Source organism: Gobio gobio (assembly GCF_949357685.1).
Source record: "Gobio gobio genome assembly, chromosome: 23".
NCBI lineage: Eukaryota > Metazoa > Chordata > Actinopteri > Cypriniformes > Gobionidae > Gobio > Gobio gobio.
The window spans coordinates 40,104,839-40,127,440 of NC_137119.1; the positions used below are offsets into that span (position 1 = coordinate 40,104,839).

Genomic DNA, 22,602 nt, shown 5'->3' on the forward strand with positions numbered 1-22,602 from the left:
AAATCAAAATAGGCGGTACAAACAAAGTAAAATAGGTGTACCTGCATCAGTAGTTCTGACATCCTCCTCCTGTTGTGCCCTAGCTCCCCCTGCAGTCGATGGGTGTGGGTGCAGCTGCAGGGTGTGGGTGCAGCTGGGGGTGTAGCTGGGGGGGGGGGGGGGGGGGTGCAGCTGGGGGTGTAGCTGGGGGTGCAGCCGATGGGGTGGGGGTGGGTGCAGCTGGTGGAGGTGGGTGCAGCTGGGGGTGTAGCTGGGGGGGGGGGGGGTGCAGCCGATGGGGTGGGGGTGGGTGCAGCTGGGGGTGTAGCTGGGGTTGCAGCTGGGGGGGTGGGTGTAGCTGGGGGGGGTGCAGCCGATGGGGTGGGTGCAGGTGGGGTTGTAGCTGGGGGTGTGACACCTGAACATAAGTGAAATGACTTTGACGTTACTTGAGATTGTTTACAAGCAGTGTTATATATATTTTACGTTACATGTACATGACAGAAATGCATTATATTGGCATTAGAAGGACCTTTGGCCAGCCTGCTCTCCACACACTGCCAATTATCCATATTAATCTAACACCCAAAGTGAGGTTAATGTTTTATAACAACAAAATCTGCAGGTGTACCTGTATCAGTAATTCTGACAACCTCCTCCTTTTCTCAGCTAGCTCCCCCAGAAGTTTCTTACAGTGCTCCATTTCCTTTAACTTCCACTGTTGCTTTTTTACGAAAGCCTCCCGCTGCTGGTCATAAAGAAGCCAGTGGTGGTTCTTCTCTAGGGCCTGTACTCAAAAACAGAGAGAGGTGATTTCCAGGTAGCCCTATGGCCGAGATGCACGTGTAGTCGAGAGCTCCGTCTCAGGTCTTATTTTCTAATCCGAGCGATTTTACTGCTTAACTTAAAAGGCAATGGCTTCTGAAAACAAGAAGACAAGTGCGGGCACACAAATTAATCTAAAATCGTTCACTACCAGGCTTAAAAATAACCAAATCGCTGCTCGCAGCTTTAACTATTATTATTAATATTATTTTTTTCTCGACTTGCTGGTACCCGGGCGTGGCAGAGGGGCTCGACAGCGCCCCCTAGATTGCGTTCTGAAACTTGGTCCATAAATCAAAAACGCTTGCACGTACATGTATGAAACTCGGTACACATATAGAGCTCATTGGGCCGAACAACTTTCGTGCTCTAAGTTATGCGTCAGCCCAACTGGAAGTGAGCTATTATGGGTTGTTTGGAAAACGCATGCTCTGGAATTTGATATACTCGTCTCAGGCCATTGTTCCGATCAGCACCAAACTTGGTCAGCATGAAGTAAAAGTATTGAGGATGCTAAATTGCGAGCAGCTTTTTGATATCTCAAACCGTTCTGCCGTGGTGAAGAAAACAATTTATGGCGAGAAAAGGGAAACAGGAAGTGTTATAACTTCTGCAAACATTGACTGATTTGGATGAAACTTCAGCTGTGTGTTTGTTGTAAGAGGCCGAGCACATGGATATGACTTTTGTGAGCCACAAATCACATTTTGTCAAGATTTACCACTTCTTTTGTTCATTTGAGGTATGTTTTTGTAAAAACATTTCAATACATTTACAATAAGACCTGAAAAATATTTTTGTGTGTGTGTGAGCATGTTTGAAGGCATTAACTTGGAAAATGTGCCCATTAAATAAAAAACATATATTCTCTGCTGCCACCTGCTGGTTAAAAGTCATTTTTAGTGATGCACCAAAATGAAAATTCTGGGCTGAAACCGAAAATTTAGGATGCACTTGGCCGAAAACCGAAACTGAAAATAGCTTCTTTAAAAAAATGTTATATACATCTATTTAACAATAAATATAAATATTAATACCAAATAATATTATTCTTCAAGTTTTATGTTCCATCAAATACAAGTTTTTTAACAGTTGTGCAAAAAAATATCCACAATTATATGAATAACTGCACACAAAATCACAGAATGGCAGTGGGCAATGGCGTCACTAGGCCCTTTTTAGGGGGGCTTCAGAAGCAGAGGTGTGTGTGTTGATCTGAGCCTCATTGGTGTGTGTGTTGATCTGAGCCTCATTGGTGTGTGTGTTGATCTGAGCCTCATTGGTGTGTGTGTTGATCTGAGCCTCATTGGTGTGTGTGTTGATCTGAGCCTCATTGGTGTGTGTGTTGATCTGAGCCTCATTGGTGTGTGTGTTGATCTGAGCCTCATTGGTGTGTGTGTTGATCTGAGCCTCATTGGTCTGTCACCGCTCGTCAATGTCAAAATATTTGAGAAAACCAATCAAATCAGAGTAGGCGGCCTTTATGTACTCACAGATGCTGCTGAGGCGGAGCGCGAATTTTAGCAGCAGAACTCAACGTCAAGTGTGAGACATGCAAGTAGCGAAATTAAACTTCATATTTGACAGCTGCTTCTTTAAGTCAGAAATGTTAAACAAATGACAAAAATATTCAGGCAAATTAATAACTTTTGTCTAATTTCGCCATTTTGAATTGAAATAGGCCTATGTAATGTCATTTATAATATAATTAACAAACTGGAAATATTAACAAAGCCGTTTTCTTCAGATTAGTCATAAGATTAACAGTAATGAATGTGTGCATATTGTAAATTTTTATAATTCCATTTGTAGCATTCAGTAAATAAAAAACTCAGCTTTTTTCAGCCTGTATTGGACATAGTAGGCCTAATGAATGTGTGCATATTGTGAATTAATTTAATAAATTTAGTTACCTAGCTTTCCTGGTTGCCTCCAGTAAATTAACATGTCTACGAAAATTATTCATAAAACATAAAAATCAGTTAAACATATGTTTTACTGTCTTCACTGACGAAAATGGAAAAATTTCAGTCATATCTGCCCACTGACATGATTTTCAAGCTATTGTTATTTAACTTTTTGGCATTCAGAACATCTAAAAATGCTCATATGTAGATCATGAAAATCAAAATTTTCTCAGGGGAGCAAATTCTGGGAACGTTCTCTATTGGTTGCGTTTTTGTAACCAAAAGAACGTTCCCTGCAGGTTATTTTTGAGGTGTTATTTTATAACCTAAAGAGAACCTTCACAGAACGTTCCCTGCAGGTTATTTTTAGATTTAATTTTTTTATAATATATACGCAGGTTTATTTGTATATTTCGTTACTGCGCGCCTCTGATCTGCGCACGCTTCTCCAGCACGCGCTTTCTTTCGTCATCCACAGAAAGACGCGCCCTTGCGTAATTTAAAAATTAACGGTCATTTCGTTTTTACCGACTGACTAACATTAGTTTATCGATCTTTATTGAATAATGGGTTATAATTAATAAATATAAACAGTGTAAATAGTGTGATTTCACAGAGGTTAACATTGTTAACCGAGGAGTTTTGGTTTACTGACCAAAAGAGAGAAGGCTACGTTCCGTTAATTCAGTGGTAAGAAAATAATGCAGTTATCCCAGTTAAAGTAATCTTTATTTATTATTAATGTCTGTGAATAAAATTCATATTTTAAAATCTAGGGCTGTCGCGGTAACCGCAATATTGTAAAACCGCGCTATTGACAAGCCAACCGCAGAGGAAGGAAAGCAACCGCAGTGTTCAGTTTTTTTTTTTTGGCCTTGTTTTACAATTCGTCATGTGCATTTGATGTTAAATAAATTAATAATGATACACGAGTACCCAACCCGCGGCTGAGTTTACGGATCTGCTGTCTGGCGAAAGCTACGTTACAGTGTCTTCTGTCAAACACGTCCTGAAACTCCTGACAGAAGATATGCTTAAACCATCAAGCGAGGATACCACCTTAACATCGGACATAAAGCACAAAATGTGTAGTGTTCTACAGGGGAAGTATGAACCAGCTGCCTTACAAAAACTTTTGGCAAAGGCCAGTTTTTTAGATCCTCGATATAGGGACAATTATATCAATGACACGGAGACAAAATCCGCACTCATCGAAGAGATGGTGGGAGTGGAGGACGAAGAGACCGCTGCCAGTGCGTCAGTGGTTGGAGACGAAGGGCAAATGGAGGTGCCACCTGCAGCAAAGAAAAAAACTCTTGGAGACCTACTGAAGTCACGGACAACCTCCGCATGAGGAGTGCATCGACTCCGATGCGAATCCACTGTCCTGGTGGCGCGATAATCAGTTTAGATTTCCGCTGCTGTCCAAAGTCGCGCGCAAATACATGTGTATTTGTGCAACGAGCACACCGTCAGAAAGAGTTTTCAGTGCCGCGGGGAATATCGTTACCCCCATGCGATCCTCCCTGAAACCACATAAGGTTAATATGTTGGTTTTCTTAGCGCGAAACAAGGACATGATAACCCAGGTCTAAATCACTTTCGTTAACGCTTAAGTAAAATTGTTTATTCTCTGTATTTTCACATGGTTTTGTTTTCAAACGTTGTTTTCATGTGATGGCCTACTTTAGAATTCTTTCGTTTTTCAAAATGGAACATGCATTTTCTTATTGCTTCTTTTCATGTGATACGTTAAAATTATTTGATTTCTTTTATTTTTTAATGGGAAAAGGCATGTTCTTGTTGCTGTTTTGCATTTAACAATAAACAAAAATGTTTTAAAACGTGTCTCTTTGTCAGTTAAAAAGCAACAATTTATGCTACATAATAACTCAACAACAGAGCTGTTTATGCAGTAAAATCAGGATAAATTAGGTTTGTAAAAAAAACGGCGGTAATACCGCAGACCGCGCTATTGAGCCACCCATAATAACCGCAAGGTAAATTTCATAACCGCGACAGCCCTAATTAAAACCACATATTGTGTTGAAGTCAATGTTATTTGGCACTTAAACATAAAACCTGGTTGTGGTAGTATGTGTCAGCAGAGATGTATAGTAACGAAGTAGAAATACTTCACTACTGTACTTAAGTACTAAAAGGCAGTATCTGTACTTTACTAGAGTATTATTTTTTTCTCCTACTTCCACTTTTACTTCAGTACATATTTTCGATGAGTTTAATACTTTTACTCCGATATTTTTTTTATGTGCTGCATCGTTACTCGTTACAAAACGAATCATTCCATTCCAAACCCCGCGCATGAGAGAGAAAGAGCGCGCGCGAGAGCGCGAGAGAGAGAGAGACAGAGCGCGCGAGAGAGAGAGCGCACGCGAAAGAGCCCCGCGAATGCGCATTCACTGTCTTTAAAACAACACGAGCGTCTTGCGCTCAAATTGCTCTCTATTTGTTTACATAGTTAATGTGCACTGTGAAGTAACATATACAAACAATGAACAGCTGTATTTTTATTAACTAAGATTAACAAAGAATAATACATACAGTAACAAATGTATTGATCTAGTTCATGTTAGTTATTAGTCTAATACATTAACTAATGTAATGTTAACAAATCAAACCATATTGTAAAGTGTTACAAACAAATAATTTACTCAGAACACCTCTTGAAATGAGAATATAAGTGTGCTTACCCCATTTTTTTTAGTAAGAGTGGTTATAGTAAGATTTAATCTTAATGAACTACAGTATTTTCAGGTTATTTATATGACAATATGTAGAAAAAGTACCTACCAACATTGTGATTGTCCTTTAGCTTAATCATTTGAAATAATAAAAACAATATGATGTTCAAACTTTTGACTACTTTCTTTAATAACTACATAACACAATACTTGTACTTTTACTTTCAGTACTTGAGTAGTACATTTTAAAACAAACTACTTGCAATACTTAAGTACAAAAAATGTTGAATACTTTAGTACTTCTACTTAAGTGTGGTGCTTAAAGAGCACTTCAACTTCTACTCAAGTCACTTTTTTGATAAGGAACTTGTACTTTTACTCAAGTATGTGTCTCTAGTACTTTATACATCTCTGTGTGTCAGTGATACAAGTTACGAAATGTACATTAATGCATAATTCAATTTTATTTAATCCTCCATATTAAGGTTTATGTGCTTGAATTATTTCTATTGATTAAATAAGACATGGTTTGTAGTAGGCTACTGATTATTGACGTCCATTCATCCGTTTTCCATGCCGCTTATACCATATGGGACGCGGGCATTGCTGGACGATTACTGACGTACAGCAGGGTAAATGATATCGGAGTAAAGAGGTTAGGGGAACGTTCTGGCAAGGTTAGGGGAACGTTCTCCAAACCAACAGGGAACGTTCTATTTACGTAAAGAAAACTTTCCTGGCTAACCAATAGAGAACGTTAGGATGCCTGTTCTGGGAACCAGAAACTAACGTTCCCAGAACGTTCTGGGAACCAACATTTTTTATCTGGGTATAGTATAGTATAACCGGCGCTTAAAGCTCACGTGATTGAAGTTTCGCGCGATTGAGAGACAGCGCCTGTGTTTATGGGGTGCACTGTAACATGTGTTCATGCTTAGTTTTTAAAAAATTGCTAGCTGGTCCAGTAAGTTGTGATTCACTAACTTTCTGAAACGTCGCGCCCCTTAACTCCAATATCTGCGCTCCAGTGCACAAAGCGTCGCTCCATAAAGACATGGATGAGCGAGTTTGGTGTGGAGGAACTTTGGGATGAATTAGAGCGGAGACTGAGAGCCAGGCCTTCTCGTCCAACATCACAAATGCGCTTCTAGAATAATCCCCATAAACACACTCCTAAACTAAAGCCTTCCCAGAAGAGCTGAAGCTGTTAGAGCTGCACTCCATATTAAACCCTACAGATTGAGAATGGGAAGCTCATGTGCGTGTGAAGGGGCGGCACAACACTTCTGGTGATTATAGTGCGTCTCTAAAGATTTGTCTCATGCTTTTCACGTTACATTGGTGTTTATCTTTGTGGAAACTCTTTGTGTTCTCACCCGCTCTCCGCAATAGCTGTAGGGGGAAGGATGATGGCTCCAAAGACAGCACCACAACGGCCCAGATGATTTTGCCGATGGAGGCCTTGCTCCCAGACGCTGCAGGAGAAGATGAAGACAGACAGAAGGTCAGGACTGAGGGTCACAGCAGAGCAGGTCTTTGTGCACTGCAAAAAATGCTTTTCTTACTTGGTATTTTTGTCTTGTTTTCAGTCCAAATATCTAAAATATCTTACATTAAGAAGCATTTACTAGACAAGCAAAAGTTTTTGTCTTGTTTTGGGGGAAAATAACTCCAAATTAAGGGAGTTTTTGCTTAAAATAAGGGGTAAGCAAAATAATCTTAATTCAAACAGAAAACAAGATTATTTTGCTTACCCCATTGGCAGATTATTTTGCTTATTTTAAGCAAGAACTCCCTTAATTTTGAGTTATTTTCCCCCAAAACAAGACAAAAACTTTTGCTTGTCTAGTAGTCAAGTCAACTTTATTTATATATAGCGCTTTTAACAATGCAGATTGTTTCAAAGCAGCTTTACAGTGTTAAACAGGAAAATAATGCAGCATAATTTTATTCAGCCGTCTAGCCATTCTGGAGGAAAAAAATCATACATCATCATACAGTGACAGTGTGGGCTTTAGATCAGAAATTAGAGCAGTAATTTAGTTTATATGGTTAATTTAGTTTAATAATTAGATTTATTTCGATATTTAGTTGAAAAATGTAGTGTCCCCAACTGAGCACGCCACAAAAACCAAACCAAAACCCCATCAGGAGCATAATGGAGAAAAATAAACCTTGGGAGAAACCAGGATCAGTCGGGGTGCCAGTTCTCCTCTGGCCAATTAACAAACAGCGTATGATTATTATTCTGGAAATAGCCCAGTTCTGTCAACACTGCACTGGCTGCCTATTAAACATCGCATAAATTTTAAAATCTTACTTATTACTTACAAAGCACTAAATGGTTTAGCTCCCCAATACTTGAGCGAGCTCTTAACATATTATACTCCATCACGTCTACTGCGGTCTCAAAATTCTGGCCAGTTGATCATACCGAGAATATCCAAATCAACTGCAGGCGGTCGATCGTTTTCCTATTTAGCACCTAAACTCTGGAACAGTCTTCCTAACATTGTTCGGGAAGCAGACACACTCTGTCAGTTTAAATCTAGACTAAAAACACATCTCTTTACTGTGGCATACACATAAAACACTTTTTCAATGAAATGATTGTTAGGCTGCATTAACTAGGTCAGCCGGAACCGGGAACACTTCCCATAACACCTGATGTACTCGTTACATCATCAGAAGAATGGCATCTACGCTAATGTTAGTCTCTCTGTTTTATCCCGAGGTTTACTGCAGTCAGCTGGATCCGGGCCGAATCCAGATCAGATGGTGGACCTGCGCCCAGAGAAGACCAACACAGGACCCCGAAGTGTCTGGGAGACCGTGATTAGACTCCCCCTGAAACTGCCTCATCGACACGGCATCTCAATAAACCCGTCTCCTGCGTGTTGCCTCCGATCATTCGAATATTGCACTTTAATAATTATTTAATCAACATCATCCTCAATAAACCCGTCTCCAGCATGTTGCCCCCGGTCCCTCGAATATTCTGATCTATTATGACCTCCAAGCTGTAAAACTGCCAGAATAATAATAATAATAATAATACGCTGTTTGTTAATTGGCCAGAGGAGAACTGGCACCCCGACTGAGCCTGGTTTCTCCCAAGGTTTATTTTTCTCCATTAGGTCACCTAATGGGGTTTTGGTTTCCTTGCCACTGTTGCCTCTGGCTTGGCGTGCTCAGTTGGGGACACTAAATTTTTCAACTAAACATCGAAATACATCTAAATAATAAACTAAATTAACCATTTAAACTAAATTACTGATCAAATTATTAATCTAAAGCCCACACTGTCACTGTATGATACTTGAAATTTTTCCAGAATGGCTATACAGCTGAATAAAATTATGCTGCATTATTTTCCTGTTTAACACTGTAAAGCTGCTTTGAAACAATCTACATTGTTAAAAGCGCTATATAAATAAAGTTGACTTGACTTGACTTGACTTGACTTGGAAACTTTACAGGTCAGAGGTCATAATAGATCAGAATATTCGAAGGATCGGAGGCGACACGCCGGACTTTTGGACCAGCTGGAGTTTATTTATTAAGCGAGCAGGGCAACCACCCAGTAGAGCATTACAATAATCTAACCTTGAGGCAGGGCTCAACATAAGCAATGGCCCGAGGCCAGTAAAAGAGTATGTCGGGCTAGCCGAAACAGACCGAGACGAGACGAGTAAATTATACTTTCGGTTTCATGTGCACGTCAGGGATGGCTGACGCAAAACTTTAGTTTCGAAGCTTTGCGCGATCCGAAGCGCAGATGTTTCGAGTCGAACGATCCGAAGCGTGATTCAAAACATCTATGTCACGTGACTACGGCTAAATGAAGCCAAAAATATCTTATATAATGTGTATCTTTGTTAATTGTTTATCTTTTGTTTTATATATATATATATATATATATGTATGATAAACAATTAACAAAGATACACATTATATAGGCAAACACAGTGCTAACATTACTGGTCAGGCAATAAAAAATTAATAGTTACAATGACAATTTGGTTATTTTTGCATGTCTCCAGGGGCTCTCTAGCTCTTAATTCATGTACTCCATTTGCTGTATTGATTAATCCTAATGTATACAATACATACAGCTTAATGGAAAAGTTTTCCTTATATTTCTTTCAGGGCCAATAAAAATATAGAAGGGGCCAGCAAAACTCTGATCTACTTCTACCAGTGGAAAATTTTTTTTATGTTGAGCCCTGCCTTGAGGTCATGAACGCATTAACTAACTGTTCAGCATTTTGCATTGAGAGCATGTGCTGTAATTTAGATATATTTTTAAGATGGTAGAAAGCAGTTTTACAGATTCTAGAAACGTGGCTTTCAAACGAAAGATTGGTATCAAAGAGCACACCCAGGTTCCTCACTGACCACGAGGACTTGACAGAACAGCATCAAGTGTTAGACAGTATTCTAGGTTACTACTTGTGGAGCTTTTTTGTCCAATAATTAAAAATTCAATTTTTTCTGAATTGAGTTTCAGGAAATTACTGGTCATCCAATGTTTTATATCAGCTATGCATTCCGTTAATCTTTGCCAGCTGTTCAGTGGTAAACCAGCTTTAATCTGTGTGAATCTGTGCATTTATTTACACATCAGTACGATCTTCTCGATGTCAGAGCTTCAGACACACAGCTAAAATCAGCATGAAGAGTTGTGTTCACTGGGTTACTCATGCGCTCCTGAATGGAATAGAATAGTAAAAGCTCATATTAATAATCAAACAATCTCTTCCACAATAGAGTGAGTTAGTCATTCTTCAACTGAAGCCGCTGATTTAACTCCAGGCCGTTCCACAGAACTCTAACTCTCTCCTGCATTTGTGGCACTGAGCCGAGCCAACACACACACACACACACACACACACACACACACACACACACCAAGGTTATTATAGTTTTGCATTTTTCATTAGTTTTTATTTTCATTTAATTTTGACTTTTTGTTTTCAAATTCAATTTAGTTTTAATTCGTTTTTAAAGTGGGTTTGCTAGTTTAGTGTATTTTTTTGAAAATGCTTAGTTTTAGTTTAGTGTTTATTAGTTTTAATGTTAGTTTTAGTCTTTTTTTTGTTGTTGTAATTTGGGTTATTTGTCAGGGGCAAGACTTAAAAAGGTCAGAAATAGTTTTGTGTAATAGTAACTCAACAAAAACATCATACAATTTTAGAAACTATTCATTCAAAAATAAAACCAGTACATAAAATGTACAATATGGGCACAAATATGTAAACAGTCTCAACTCTCCGCAGTGCAAAATGTGTGTGTGTGTGTGTGTGTGTGTGTGTAACGTGTGCCACCAGACTAAAGAACACACACATGAACCGCATGTGTTCAACACATCTTTGAGCCACAACAAAACATTTCTGTCAGATTGTCAGGGAGCTCAATCTGAGAAAAGAACATGACAAATAACAAATAAACTTTAAATACAGCTTTTTAATTTTAATTTGTTTAATTTGCTAATTTTCTCGTGTGGGTGTGTGCGTGAGTGAGAAAGAGAGAGATGGCTTTACTTCAGTCACGTGATTGAAGTTTCGCGCGGTTGAGAGACAGCGCCTAAAATGGCCGCCTCTCTGCTCGGTGTCCCGATACTGAAGGAGGAGCTGATCGAGACCCAAAGTGTTTCCCGCGTCCGGTTACCGGAGTAACGGCAGAAGTTGGCACTGCTGCTTTAAGTCGGAACGCGCGCTCACTCACCCGCTGATGAACGGCCAGTCCGCGGATGGAGCGCGAGCTGTGAACGCCGGTCATAATTCTGCTGCTCTTTGCCGGTTATTTTCTGTTCAGTAACGCGCGGTTGTTAGTGAGTGTTTTGCAAACTGCCCCATGAGTGTGTGTGATCGACGGAGCTGTTAATAAACACACCAGTGAACGATCATATCAGTGAGTTTAGTGTTAATGTCACCGGTACCTGTTGGCTTGGTGTCCGGCTCCCTCACTCGGCCCTTCTCCTCTCCGTCAAATACTTCCTTCCGCTCTTAGTCAGGCGGTCAAAAACTAGTTCCATCCACCGCCAAAAAACACCTATAAGAAAACGCTTAATCCAGGACAAATCCATGTCCAAATCCTTTAAATTACGGTTATAAGGAATCTGAATTAAAACTTAACAAGACTTAACATAGACTTAAATGACAGCCATGAAGATTTTAAATATTCGAACTGTAGGTACTATTCCCGCCTTGGCGCAAGGATACATTCTAAGCACACAGTGACTGCGCGTGACAGGATTCACTTGACCTTCAGCTTTGCCGTCAATCTTGGATGTGAGGCGCAAATAAGCAGTAGTAGTGGGAAGTTCGGATCATTTTACTGACTCGGATCTTTGAGTCTCGTTCAGCAAAATGAACTAATCTTTTTTCGAGTCATTTCGTTCATTTCAGAAAAATATAATTAAAATGACATGTTAAATAGCCCAACCCATCTAGTACTTATGAAAATGTTGATTACATTTGTAAAACTAAATAAAAATAAACTATAGGGTACTGCAACCAAAGCCAAATGATAAGAAACTGAAACGTTTAATTAATTGATTAGTTGTTGGGTCAGGCTATTGTAGTCTAACTCTGTTGGTTCACCTCACCTCCTGATCCGAGACATTCTTTCTTTTGCAACTTCATATTTATCCCGTTTGTTCTCCGCCTCTCGTGTCTTCGAACTCCTCGAGGCGTTTAGTGTCGACCAAGCCTGCAGTGCTCCTGTCAGAAATTGAAGCTTCCGCGCCTCGATCGCCCCCCGGTGGCCGGTCCCATTATAGCTCCTAAACCCCACCCCTCCATGTATTTGAATGGACGCGAGACACACTAAACAATTCAAATACACTTCAAATAATTGTTTCCTAAAGATGGTTTCTGTCATTTTAGGCAGTTTTTATTACGATAATTTCATTTCAAGTGTTCGTTTTTTAAATAAGTTTAGTTTTATTGAGTTATTTGATGCTATAAAAAGGGGGGGTGTGACGTCATGATTGACAGCTGAGATTGACGGCTTCTCTGAGTGAAGTTGTCACTGAGGCACTAACGGACTTTTTTCGGGATTTTTGGGAGGAGATTGGAGCTTTAGCTTTAATTTCTACATTTCCATAACTGTTTATTTCACACCAACACAATGGATTATTCTGCATTTGCGACAGTGTGGGCGGGCTTTTGATAATCGTAAAAAAAACGTAAAAATCGTTAAAAAAACCGTATTTTTTTACGGTCTATGGTGTCGACTCGTCTGTGTCTGACTCTGATCTGGGGCCGGGCCATGTGACACAGGTTCGGGAACAGATGATTAGTTCATCTTTCGAGTCTCGAGTTCGGGTTTGAGTCTTTGATTAGTTAATCTTTCGAGTCTCGAGTTCGGGTTTGAGTCTTTCGTTCTTCCTGTCAGTCCCATAGAGTCTATGCTGTCAGTAACGGAAACAGAAAAGATTAGTTCTTAAAAGTCTTTCGGGTTTGACGTTTGAGTCATTCGTTCTTTTGCCACGTGACTTGTCACCGTATTGAACATGGTACTCGAGGTAAATCAAGAACACCAGATTTAACCAATAAGACTAACTGTGTTGAGCTGGAGAACAATGATCAGTTTCTGTCCATGAATGATCCCAACAGTTGCTCTCCTGTCTAATAAAACACATATTAAAGCATCTTTGGTGTTTCCATGGTTTCTACAAAATAAAACCAGAAATCGAGGGTAACACGGGTATGTCAGGCGACGCACGGACACGTTAAAATTGCTTATTTCTCTGTATTTAATCATTCTTGGAAACATTTGGGATAATGTAAGTACTCAAGTCAACAACATATATAACATTGTTCTAGTGGTTTTTGGATATTTTAATCCAAAAATCAAACATATTGTGTTTTTAAACAAACAACTGACTTGACTGCATTTCTCCCGAAAATTTTTATAATTTTCGAAACGCAATCCGTCTTAGTATTGTCCCTCTCACCGTCCCGTATTTGTTTACATTCGCAGCCTGCAAACTCTCCCTGCCAGCGGAGGGGCTAATAAAACACTAAATAATAACTGCTCAGGCTTACTTTACACATAATGTCCTATACAATTCTGTATATTTAAGTATATTAGAGTTTATATAGTACATTTATAGTTATAATAAACTACTGGGAGCTGATTTAAAGGGATGGCAGTCGAACATAGAGCAAACGCTTGGGAAATTTCAGATTCGGAGAATGAGAGTGATGAAAATAAACCATCATCATCATCTTGTGTGATACTCGAACAGGACACGTCTATATATAGCGCGGATGGAGTGAAGATCTCCGGCAGGAGGAGGAGAGAGGAGGAGCAGGACACGAGAAAAGCTGCCAAAGAGAGACGCAGAGAGGAGAAGGAGAAACTCAAAGAGGAGAAACTACAAGAGCAGCAGAGAAGGAGAGAGGCAGCGGAGAGGCTGAACCTGTTAAAACCTGAAAACTTCATCAAGAGTCTGACAGCTCACATTCATGCAGGTGAGAACTTGATTACACTGGACATCAATCATGACAAGTGGAGGTGGCACAACCTAACGCTTTTTACTTTCTCAGTTTGGTTCAGAGTATTTTTTTCCCCCCACATTAATTTCACACACGTCCAGTACAATTATGTGGTTTTGTTTCATTAATACAGTCTATACTTTTTTCTTGATTTACCCCGAAAGAATGGAAGTGAAATGTGACAACATGCCCCGTAGATGGGGTACATTGTAACATAACCAAATAACAGCTTAAAATGTTACCTGATATAATAAAAAAAAATATACAAGACAATCTAAAATATTTTGTCAACAAAATACAATTATTACCTTTTTAAAATAAAATAATGGCATTTTTTAATCATTCAAAATATAAGCATTTTTGAGTTTGACAACAAACACATCGCTAAACACAGCATAGTTCAAAACATAATAATAATTTCTGAACATTAACTCTCAGACATTATTCACCCTATTCTCATGGTTTCTCAAAAGAATTCATAAAAATATCGAATATAATGGCATATTTCTAATAGGAGCTCATTGTAACGCAGTGTTACAACACACACCCCGCCTGCACAACTGCGATTTAAATCGCGGCTCGTGTCTTTTAAAAGATTAAAATATTATCGGATTTGTCTTATTTTAAATAAACACAAAAAACAGAGATGAAAACTAAACTTAAGAAATTTACTTTTGCTATGGTTAAATAAATGTTCAGTAATATCTTCCAGAGATTTTTTTATTTTGGCGCTATTTTTTTCTCTAAATAATGTTGATATGGCAACTAGTAAATAAACTAAATTTCGTCATTCTGGCATGTGTGGAAAGGGTTAAAACATGCTTGTTACAACTAACTAGTGTTAGACCGATATATCGGGACGATATTTGCGATTTTTACATGTATCAGCATCGGCCGATACAAGGCTGCTGCGTTCGCCAATATTTTTTTCAAGAGATTAAGTTAAGCATTAACATAAGCATTAAATGACTAGGTTGTAAAAAAATTTTAAAAGTTAATAATTTAACCCTTTAACTCTCACCCCCCTTTTTAGAATACACATGAAAATGCACTATCCATACTTAAAGGGCTGTAATTCAAGAATGCTTTGGAATATAGACCAAAGTTTGGTCTCGTTTTAAAGACGACATTCTGCAGATTATTGCTGAAGTGAAAGCAATTCAAAATATGAAAGTATGAAATAGTTATGGAAGTTTAAATTTACTGTAAATGAAAAATACTGTACTAAATATTTTTTATTTCATATAAAATATATATTTTACAAAAAAGAATTTACTCTAAAATTACTATAAAATCAAAGCCATATGTCTAACCAATTTGTGTTCCAAATTTGAAGTTGATATCACAAAAATTGAAGTCCCCATGAGATTTTGTTTAAGGTGCTATACCAAAAATAGCCACCGGGTGTCATTCAAATTCCATTTATTGTTGTTTTGATGCATTTTCCTGTAAATTTCTGTCCAAATATTACTTCCATCACAAAACAGTCACCAAATATGGACCCTTGAGACTCAGACCTTTCCGACAATATGCGTTTTGTCAAGATTGGAAAAGATTTTGAATATAAAGTAGTTAAAATAATTGTTGTAATATGAAACATGACAGCGCCCACTAGGGGAGGAGCCCACTAGAATAATTTAGAGTAACGTTTCCATGGCAACACAATGTCCGATTTCAAAACGGTTTTCCCAGGATGAATTTTGAGTTTGTAAGCTTTCAAATGATACCTAATTTGTGATAATTACTTAAATATATGATATGAAAAAAGGCGATCAAAAAAAGAGCACCAGGCGTCCCACCTGTGGACGGTGACAGTTAAGAGGTTAAAAGTATAAAAGTTTTAAGTATAGTACAGGGCTCCAGAGTGCGACCAAATGGTCGCATTTTGCGACTAAAATTTGAGAGTGTGCGACTATATTTTACATCCAGTCGCACATGTGCGACCAGTAAATTTGCCTGCTGTCGGTACTGGAGAAATTAAGAAAATACACTTACTAATTATAATTGATAGACGTTATGTCTGGCAAATTCTATCTTTGCCAGCCGTTTCTATATGAGAGAATATTAAACCATTTGTCCGTGATGCATTTTTGCCATTCGCAATCCAGAAGAGAGAGAAAGCGAACGAGCTCTCTCACGTGGAGCTACAGCAAACACAACACCAGTCAGCTTTAAAGGGTGAGTGATGATGGCCAAGAACTAAACAAAAGTTTAGTCTCCTTAAACTTTAGGGATGTGCTGTGATATTAATCTAATTTTATTTTCGATTTTGGCTTCCAAGAATTATAAAAAGATGGAATGAGGTAAAACTATTCCTATAGCCGTGTCCAGTCGAGCGCGACATCCTTCCCTTCACAGCCTTGCGCTGTCATTTCTCCTTAAACCTAAACTAAACGTCAGATTCAGTGATTGTTGTAAACTGCAGTCTCTACTGTTGCTAAACTGCGGGATGTGTTTGATAATAAAGAGCTATTAAATGCACAATAATCCGCGCAAGAGACGCTCTTTCCAACTTCAAGGCGGCTTATGTGTGTGTGCTTCGAAATGGACCGACTTGCACTTAATATTTTCGGCTTCGTGTGCGCGTCTAAACCATCAAATAAACAACAAATAGCCGGTGTCAAAATGACCGGATTGGACAGTAGTTACTTTAACAGTTTATATCTTAAATGGGCGTAATAGTTTGGAGAAATAGGAGAATATGATATTATTAGTTCTACATTCGATCGGTCTTAAAGGGGCAGCGTCTAATAAACCTGCTGACCATTGAGCCATTAATTCGAATCGAACAAAAGGCAAATAGAAAATATTCACATCTCTTGAATTAATAACTTTAGCTTTTATAAGCATTAATCTATCAATTTATACAGTGAAAACTATGCAGTGTTATTTTACATTTCCTTACTTTATTAGATTTCTTTGTAGGTTTGTTCTTTCCTGTAATATTAATGTTAGCAGATCTTCCGAATGCCTGCACACTGGTCCATTTACACATAGATGTTTTATATTTTGTTCAAACTTTGCGGTTTCTTTTGCTATGGATATTTTACTTTTCAGATTATAAAGCAATGTTAATTATGTTCTTAATTATGTTTTTTTTTTTTATAAAAAAAATAAAATAAAGTATAATAAAAAGAACCGGTAAGAATACTGTTAAAGTACCGGATCGATAAGCAGTATGGGTAAGAGTAGTAATACCATTAAAACCTTAACGATACAGATCCTTATTAGTAATACAGTGGAAATTAGTAGATTTGGTTAGCATGTTGATTTACGGTGTGCGCCCCTAAAATTTCTGGTTGTGCCCCTAAAATTTTCAGTTGGGGGCCACTGTGCTCCTAGTGAAAAAAGTTAGTCTGGAGCCCTGTAGTACAGTCAGTGTGCACTTTATTATGCTGCTTGCTTGTTGATACTGTGTGCAATAGTGTAATTATTTTATTTATGCTTAAATATTTATTTTCAGAATTTAGTTTCACCACTGAACTCTTTTTTTCTTGTTCTACCTCACCTGTTTTTACCATTTGTTAAATATAGTTTTTTTTAGTTCAATAAATGTTCCTTTTTTAAATTGTTATCATCATGATCATTGTGTCATTTTTATGATGTAAATTGAGGGAGCAAAAGCAGTATTGGCTCCAAATATCGGCTCAAGAAAATCGGTAGCCCATATCGGTCATCGGCTGAGGCTGATGAAAAAAATCGGTATCGGCATCAGCACTAAAAAAATCCATATCGGTCGATCCCTACAACTGACCCTGCGTTAGGTTGTGCCCCAGCTCCCCTATAGGTTATTGCTTTCTCTTCTTTCTCTCTTCAGGGCTGCTGAGGGATGCAGGCTGTGATGAGTTGCTCAGGACTCTGGATGGGCTGCAGTGGAGGAACCGGATAGAGAATCAAGGTCTTCCTAACAGCATCCGCTGGACACGACAAGCCCTTCAGGTCAGTCAGGTTAATCTGTCCATTGTTGTTCTGCATTATTATCGTGAAGGGCTCATTAATGTCTCAGCAAGTGTTTGTTCTCTATGTGTGTGTTGTACACAGCAGACTGAGGATGAGGCTATAAATGGAGTTATTGAAGAAGATCAAGTCCTGATGGTGATATCCCATAATGAGTTTGAGCACATGGCGATGTCACATAAAACAGTGACCAATCAGTCGGTCAGTCATCATTATTTCATTATAATATATATCTAGTGCCATTTAAAATATTCGTTTTCTATTTTAATATGCTTTAAAATGTGTTTATTTCTGTGATTTTTCACATTAATGTTCTTCAGTGTCACATAATCCTTCAGAAATCATTCTGATATGATGATTTGATACTCAGTTGTTATCGATGTTGGAAAGATTTGTGCTGCTTAATATTTTTTTGGAACCTGTGATACTTTTTTCAGGATTCATTGATTAATAAAAAGTTAAAAAGAACAGCATTTATTAAAAATCATATTACTTTTTATCAATTTAACACTCTGCTGAATAAAATTATTATTTTCTTTCAAAAAAAGACAGAAACAACTTTTGTACGTTAGTGTTTAATGTTACAAAATATTTCTATTGGAAATAAAAGAATCCTGAAAAAAAGTATAACAGGTTTTAATTTTTTTTTAAAAAATGTTAAGCAGCACAACTGTTTCCAACATTGATAATAAATCATCATATTAGAATTATTTCTGAAGGATCATGTGACACTGAAGACGGGAGTAAAGATGCTGAAAATTCAGCTTTGATCACAGGAATAAATAACATTTTAACCCTTCTCTGGTCTTCGGGGTCTTTTCTGACCCCAAAGGACGTTTGCTCAAATAAAAAAAAAGTCCCTTTGTCCAAATGGCATGAGACTTTGTACGGTGGTCAACACTGTTTAGATCTACAAATAAAAAAATTAATTGGATTGATATTTGTTTAAATGTTCGTGTGACAAAAAAAGTCACACTCAGGGCTTAGAAAATGGACAAAATGTATCCTCAAAAACAGAAACAACACAGAACACGCAAACAGAAATGAAGTGCACACTTCCAACAATGCATAAAACATCCACAATGCAAAATGATCATGCTCTCACACACACACACACACACACACACACACACACACACACACACACACACACACACACACACACACACACACACACACACACACACACACACACACACACACACACACACACACACACACACACACACACACACACACACACACACACACACACACAGGAATACATTTGTTATTGCTTGTTATTGCTGTTCAGTTCATTTTGATGTTCATGTTGTGTATTTTTTACTCAATATGTAATATAACTGTTCATTTCTGTAAATTTTTGTTCTGTTACAGTTAGTAACCGAAGTGTAGATTAAATTTGTTGAATTATAAGAAAATCAGGTGTTTGAAATAAATTATAAACTCTAAAGACTCCAACTTTTCTCTTGTTCAGGTTTGATTGTGATCATAATGTATCAAAATTGTAAAAAAAAGTTTTTTTTCAGTAAAAAAAATGCTCTACTTTGACAAAATTAATTAATTTTAATTGTTATAAATGTGATTTAATAACATTTAGATATGAATCCAACTGAAAAATACTTGTGAAATGATGTCTTTCAGATGTCAAATAGCATGGTGGAGCTCTGCTGCCATTTACTGGTAAAAGTATTTTTATTTTTTACTGTATTTTCCAAAAGATGGGCAAAAATCTTACACTAAACCATGTCAAATTATCCATGTTATCCCCACGAATGAAAGTTAGAAATGTGGGTCTTTTATAAAGTGAACTGTACATTAAAAAAAACAGATTTTGTGTGAAAATCCATTAAAAAATATTTATTTATCTATTTATATAAATTTTAAAATTATTATAAATACTCCAAAAACTGCACAGATGTTGAGTAAAAACATTAATAAAACAGAGTAAAATTACATTTGTTCTAAAAAAAACAATTGTTTTGTTACAAAATTACATTTTGTTGCCTGAGTGTAATTCCCAAACGAAGGCAGAAGAAGGGTTAAAGTATATTAAAATAGAAAACCATTATTTTAATTTGAAATAATGTTTCACAATATTACTGTTGTTTTCTGTATAAATAAATGCAGGCTTCTTTCAGAAACATTATAAACAGTAATGTTTCCAAACTTTTGACCGGTACTGTACACCTCCATCATTCTAGGCTCCTATTGGTGATGTGCACGAGGGGGCGGAGTCTCTGTTGCAGCATCTCTCTAAGTACTTGACCAGAACCGCAGGGAAAGTGGTCACAGTTCTAGTGATGACCGGTCATCAGCAACGGTAAACACACAACCTCTCAAATCAGCTTATGTTTAATGTTAAATCTCATAATATGAAGCGATAGAATGGACCTTTATAAGTGCATGTGTGTACAGATCAGGATCTTGGGGTGAAGATGATTTTGACCAGCAGCATCTGCTGGACACAGAAGAGGTCAGATGATTCTGTCATTGTCAGGGTTCCCACTCGTCCTGGAAAACCTTGAAAACCTGGAAAATTGATGACAAATTTTCCAGTCTTGGAAAATTAGAGAAAATGTAAAATGTCCTGGAAAATCTTGTTTCTTTTTTTTAAAGTTATTTCTTTAGCCGAGTATAAAGAGTTTATCGCTGGCCCAAACAATTAGCGCTAGTTGCAGAAAGCACATGTTCAGGAATGCTGAGTTTGATACGTGTGAGTAGTATTTTGAATAATGATGTTTAAAAGCTAATGCTATAACTGCTCAAATGTATGCAGTGAATATTAATTCGTAAGTTGCTACCTAATCACATAATTTTTATATAATGTCACATTTGTGTGTTATAAAGTCAGAATTGCAAGACATAGTCAGAATTGCATGATATAAACTCGCAATTCTGACCTTTTCTTCACAATTGCCTTTTTTGCGCAGTTGCGAGTTTATATCTTGCACTTCTGACTTCTTTTCTCAGAATTGTGAGATCTAAACTGCAATTGCAAGTTATAAAGTCCAATTCTGAGGAAAAAAGAATTGCAACAATTTTCGCGTTTATATCACAAATATGTAAACTCGCAATTGCGAGAAAGTCAGAATAGCGAGATAAAAAGTCACAATTATACCTTTTCTTTCTATTGTGTGGTGTAAACAAGCTTCCATAGTCATAATGTATGATTAAGAGCTCATATTGAGAAATGCTGGATTGTTAAGTAATGGCAATAAACTGGATGGCTTTTAAAGACTTAGAAAGCAATATTTGGCGTGATCCTTGTCTTTTATTCCTGGAAAAGTACTGGAAAATGGTTGCTGAAAACGAGTGGGAACCCGGATTGTGATTTCTCAGTAATGTAACCTTCCAGTAACCATGCCTTGTTTCTGTGATGGGCAGCTGTTGGTTCACCTCCAGCTCGACTGGAATGTGGCAGTTCACTTCCTGTTGGGCTGGCAGGAAGTGACCGATCATGTGGTTGCACTTACCAAGGCTTTATCTAAGAGACCTTACAAGTGAGTTTTACACACAACATAAAGCCTCCAGAAGGCCTGGGTTTGCTTTATAATATCTATTATGAATTGCTTTTCGTGTGTCTTTATGCAGAAGACTGTGTTTTTGTTCTCAGGGCGTTGTGTGGCGAGCCTGATCTGGGTTTCTGCATGGACGGCTCATGGTCAGCCGGTGTGCGAGTGGACCGAGACGGTCATGGACTCGCTCAGGTGTGGACCCGTCAGATTCAGCAGATGAACCGTGTCAGTCCAGCCATGGCCAAAGCCGTGACGAGCGCATATCCTTCCCCTTCCCTCCTGCTGAAGGTACATGTGTTCACTCACACTGAACGCCACTCTTCATTGGCCCTCATTCTCCTCTCCTGCTCCAACAGGCCTATGAGGAGCGGCCGTCTGAGGAGGAGCGGCGCAGACTATTGGCTGATCTCACTGTAGTGGGCGGAGCCAAAGAGAGGCGTGTTGGTCCCGAGCTCGCTGGCCGCATACATCGCCTCCTCACTTCCCAGAATCCTCATCTACTGCTGGATTAAGGCCAGGATTGTGGAACTAATTTTGCACTTTATCGCCAGACTATAGAAGATTAAACTTCTTCTAAAAGTTTCTGCCTCAAATGAACACATTCACCCATCAAAATGATCATATTTGCTATCAATACTTGAAAAAATGTCACTTTAAACGTTTTGTAACATTCCAATGATACTTAAATAACTCAAAGCATCATATGCACCAATCTATCATGGGTTTGACTGTCTTATAGATTAAAGGTGGTTTTTTTTGACTGTACTAAAGCATAAAAAAATACCTTCATATGTTTGCAGAGATTTACGAAACATGTCAGGCTTTATTTTAACGATCTATGCTCATGGCGCAGGTGCACTTAGGGCATGTCCGAATCCACTTTTGCTAGTTTGCTAGCTTTTTTTTTTTACAAATGAAAAGTGTGTGTATATAACATTTTGTGTTTATATATTAATATGACTAATAATAATTATTATGATTTTTATTATTGCTGAATAAAAATAAGAAATATTACTATTCCAATAACATTCATTATTAAAAATTTTAAATCGAGCATTTAAGAATAAATATAACCGTATAATAATATTCATATTTTACAGAAAACTAAAAAATGATTTGTTACCTGTTAATATGCAGACAGCCTATGACTAAAAATAATTAGAAAGGTCTAAGGATTTATTGTATAAAATATATATATATATATATA

At 37.8% G+C, this 22,602-nt stretch overlaps 1 protein-coding gene and 1 long non-coding RNA gene across 2 annotated transcripts; one reads left to right on the top strand and one right to left on the bottom strand.

Annotated features, from left to right (window-relative positions):
- Nucleotides 1-41: 41 nt before the first annotated feature.
- Nucleotides 42-11,419, bottom strand: LOC307119318. The gene is made up of 4 exons (XR_013815634.1): nucleotides 11,355-11,419; nucleotides 6,790-6,888; nucleotides 611-766; nucleotides 42-397 (listed from the first exon to the last, which is right to left on the bottom strand). It is a non-coding gene; the product is annotated as an uncharacterized lncRNA (long non-coding RNA).
- eme2 (essential meiotic structure-specific endonuclease subunit 2) lies at nucleotides 10,391-22,580 on the top strand. Its single transcript, XM_079805526.1, has 10 exons — nucleotides 10,391-12,718; nucleotides 12,763-13,896; nucleotides 17,738-17,859; nucleotides 17,962-18,078; nucleotides 19,522-19,560; nucleotides 20,082-20,200; nucleotides 20,296-20,353; nucleotides 21,265-21,380; nucleotides 21,494-21,683; nucleotides 21,752-22,580. Exons 2-10 carry the CDS (start codon nucleotides 13,569-13,571, stop codon nucleotides 21,905-21,907), a joined length of 1,245 nt encoding a protein of 414 aa, XP_079661652.1. The 5' UTR covers nucleotides 10,391-12,718; nucleotides 12,763-13,568; the 3' UTR covers nucleotides 21,908-22,580.
- Nucleotides 22,581-22,602: the final 22 nt, after the last annotated feature.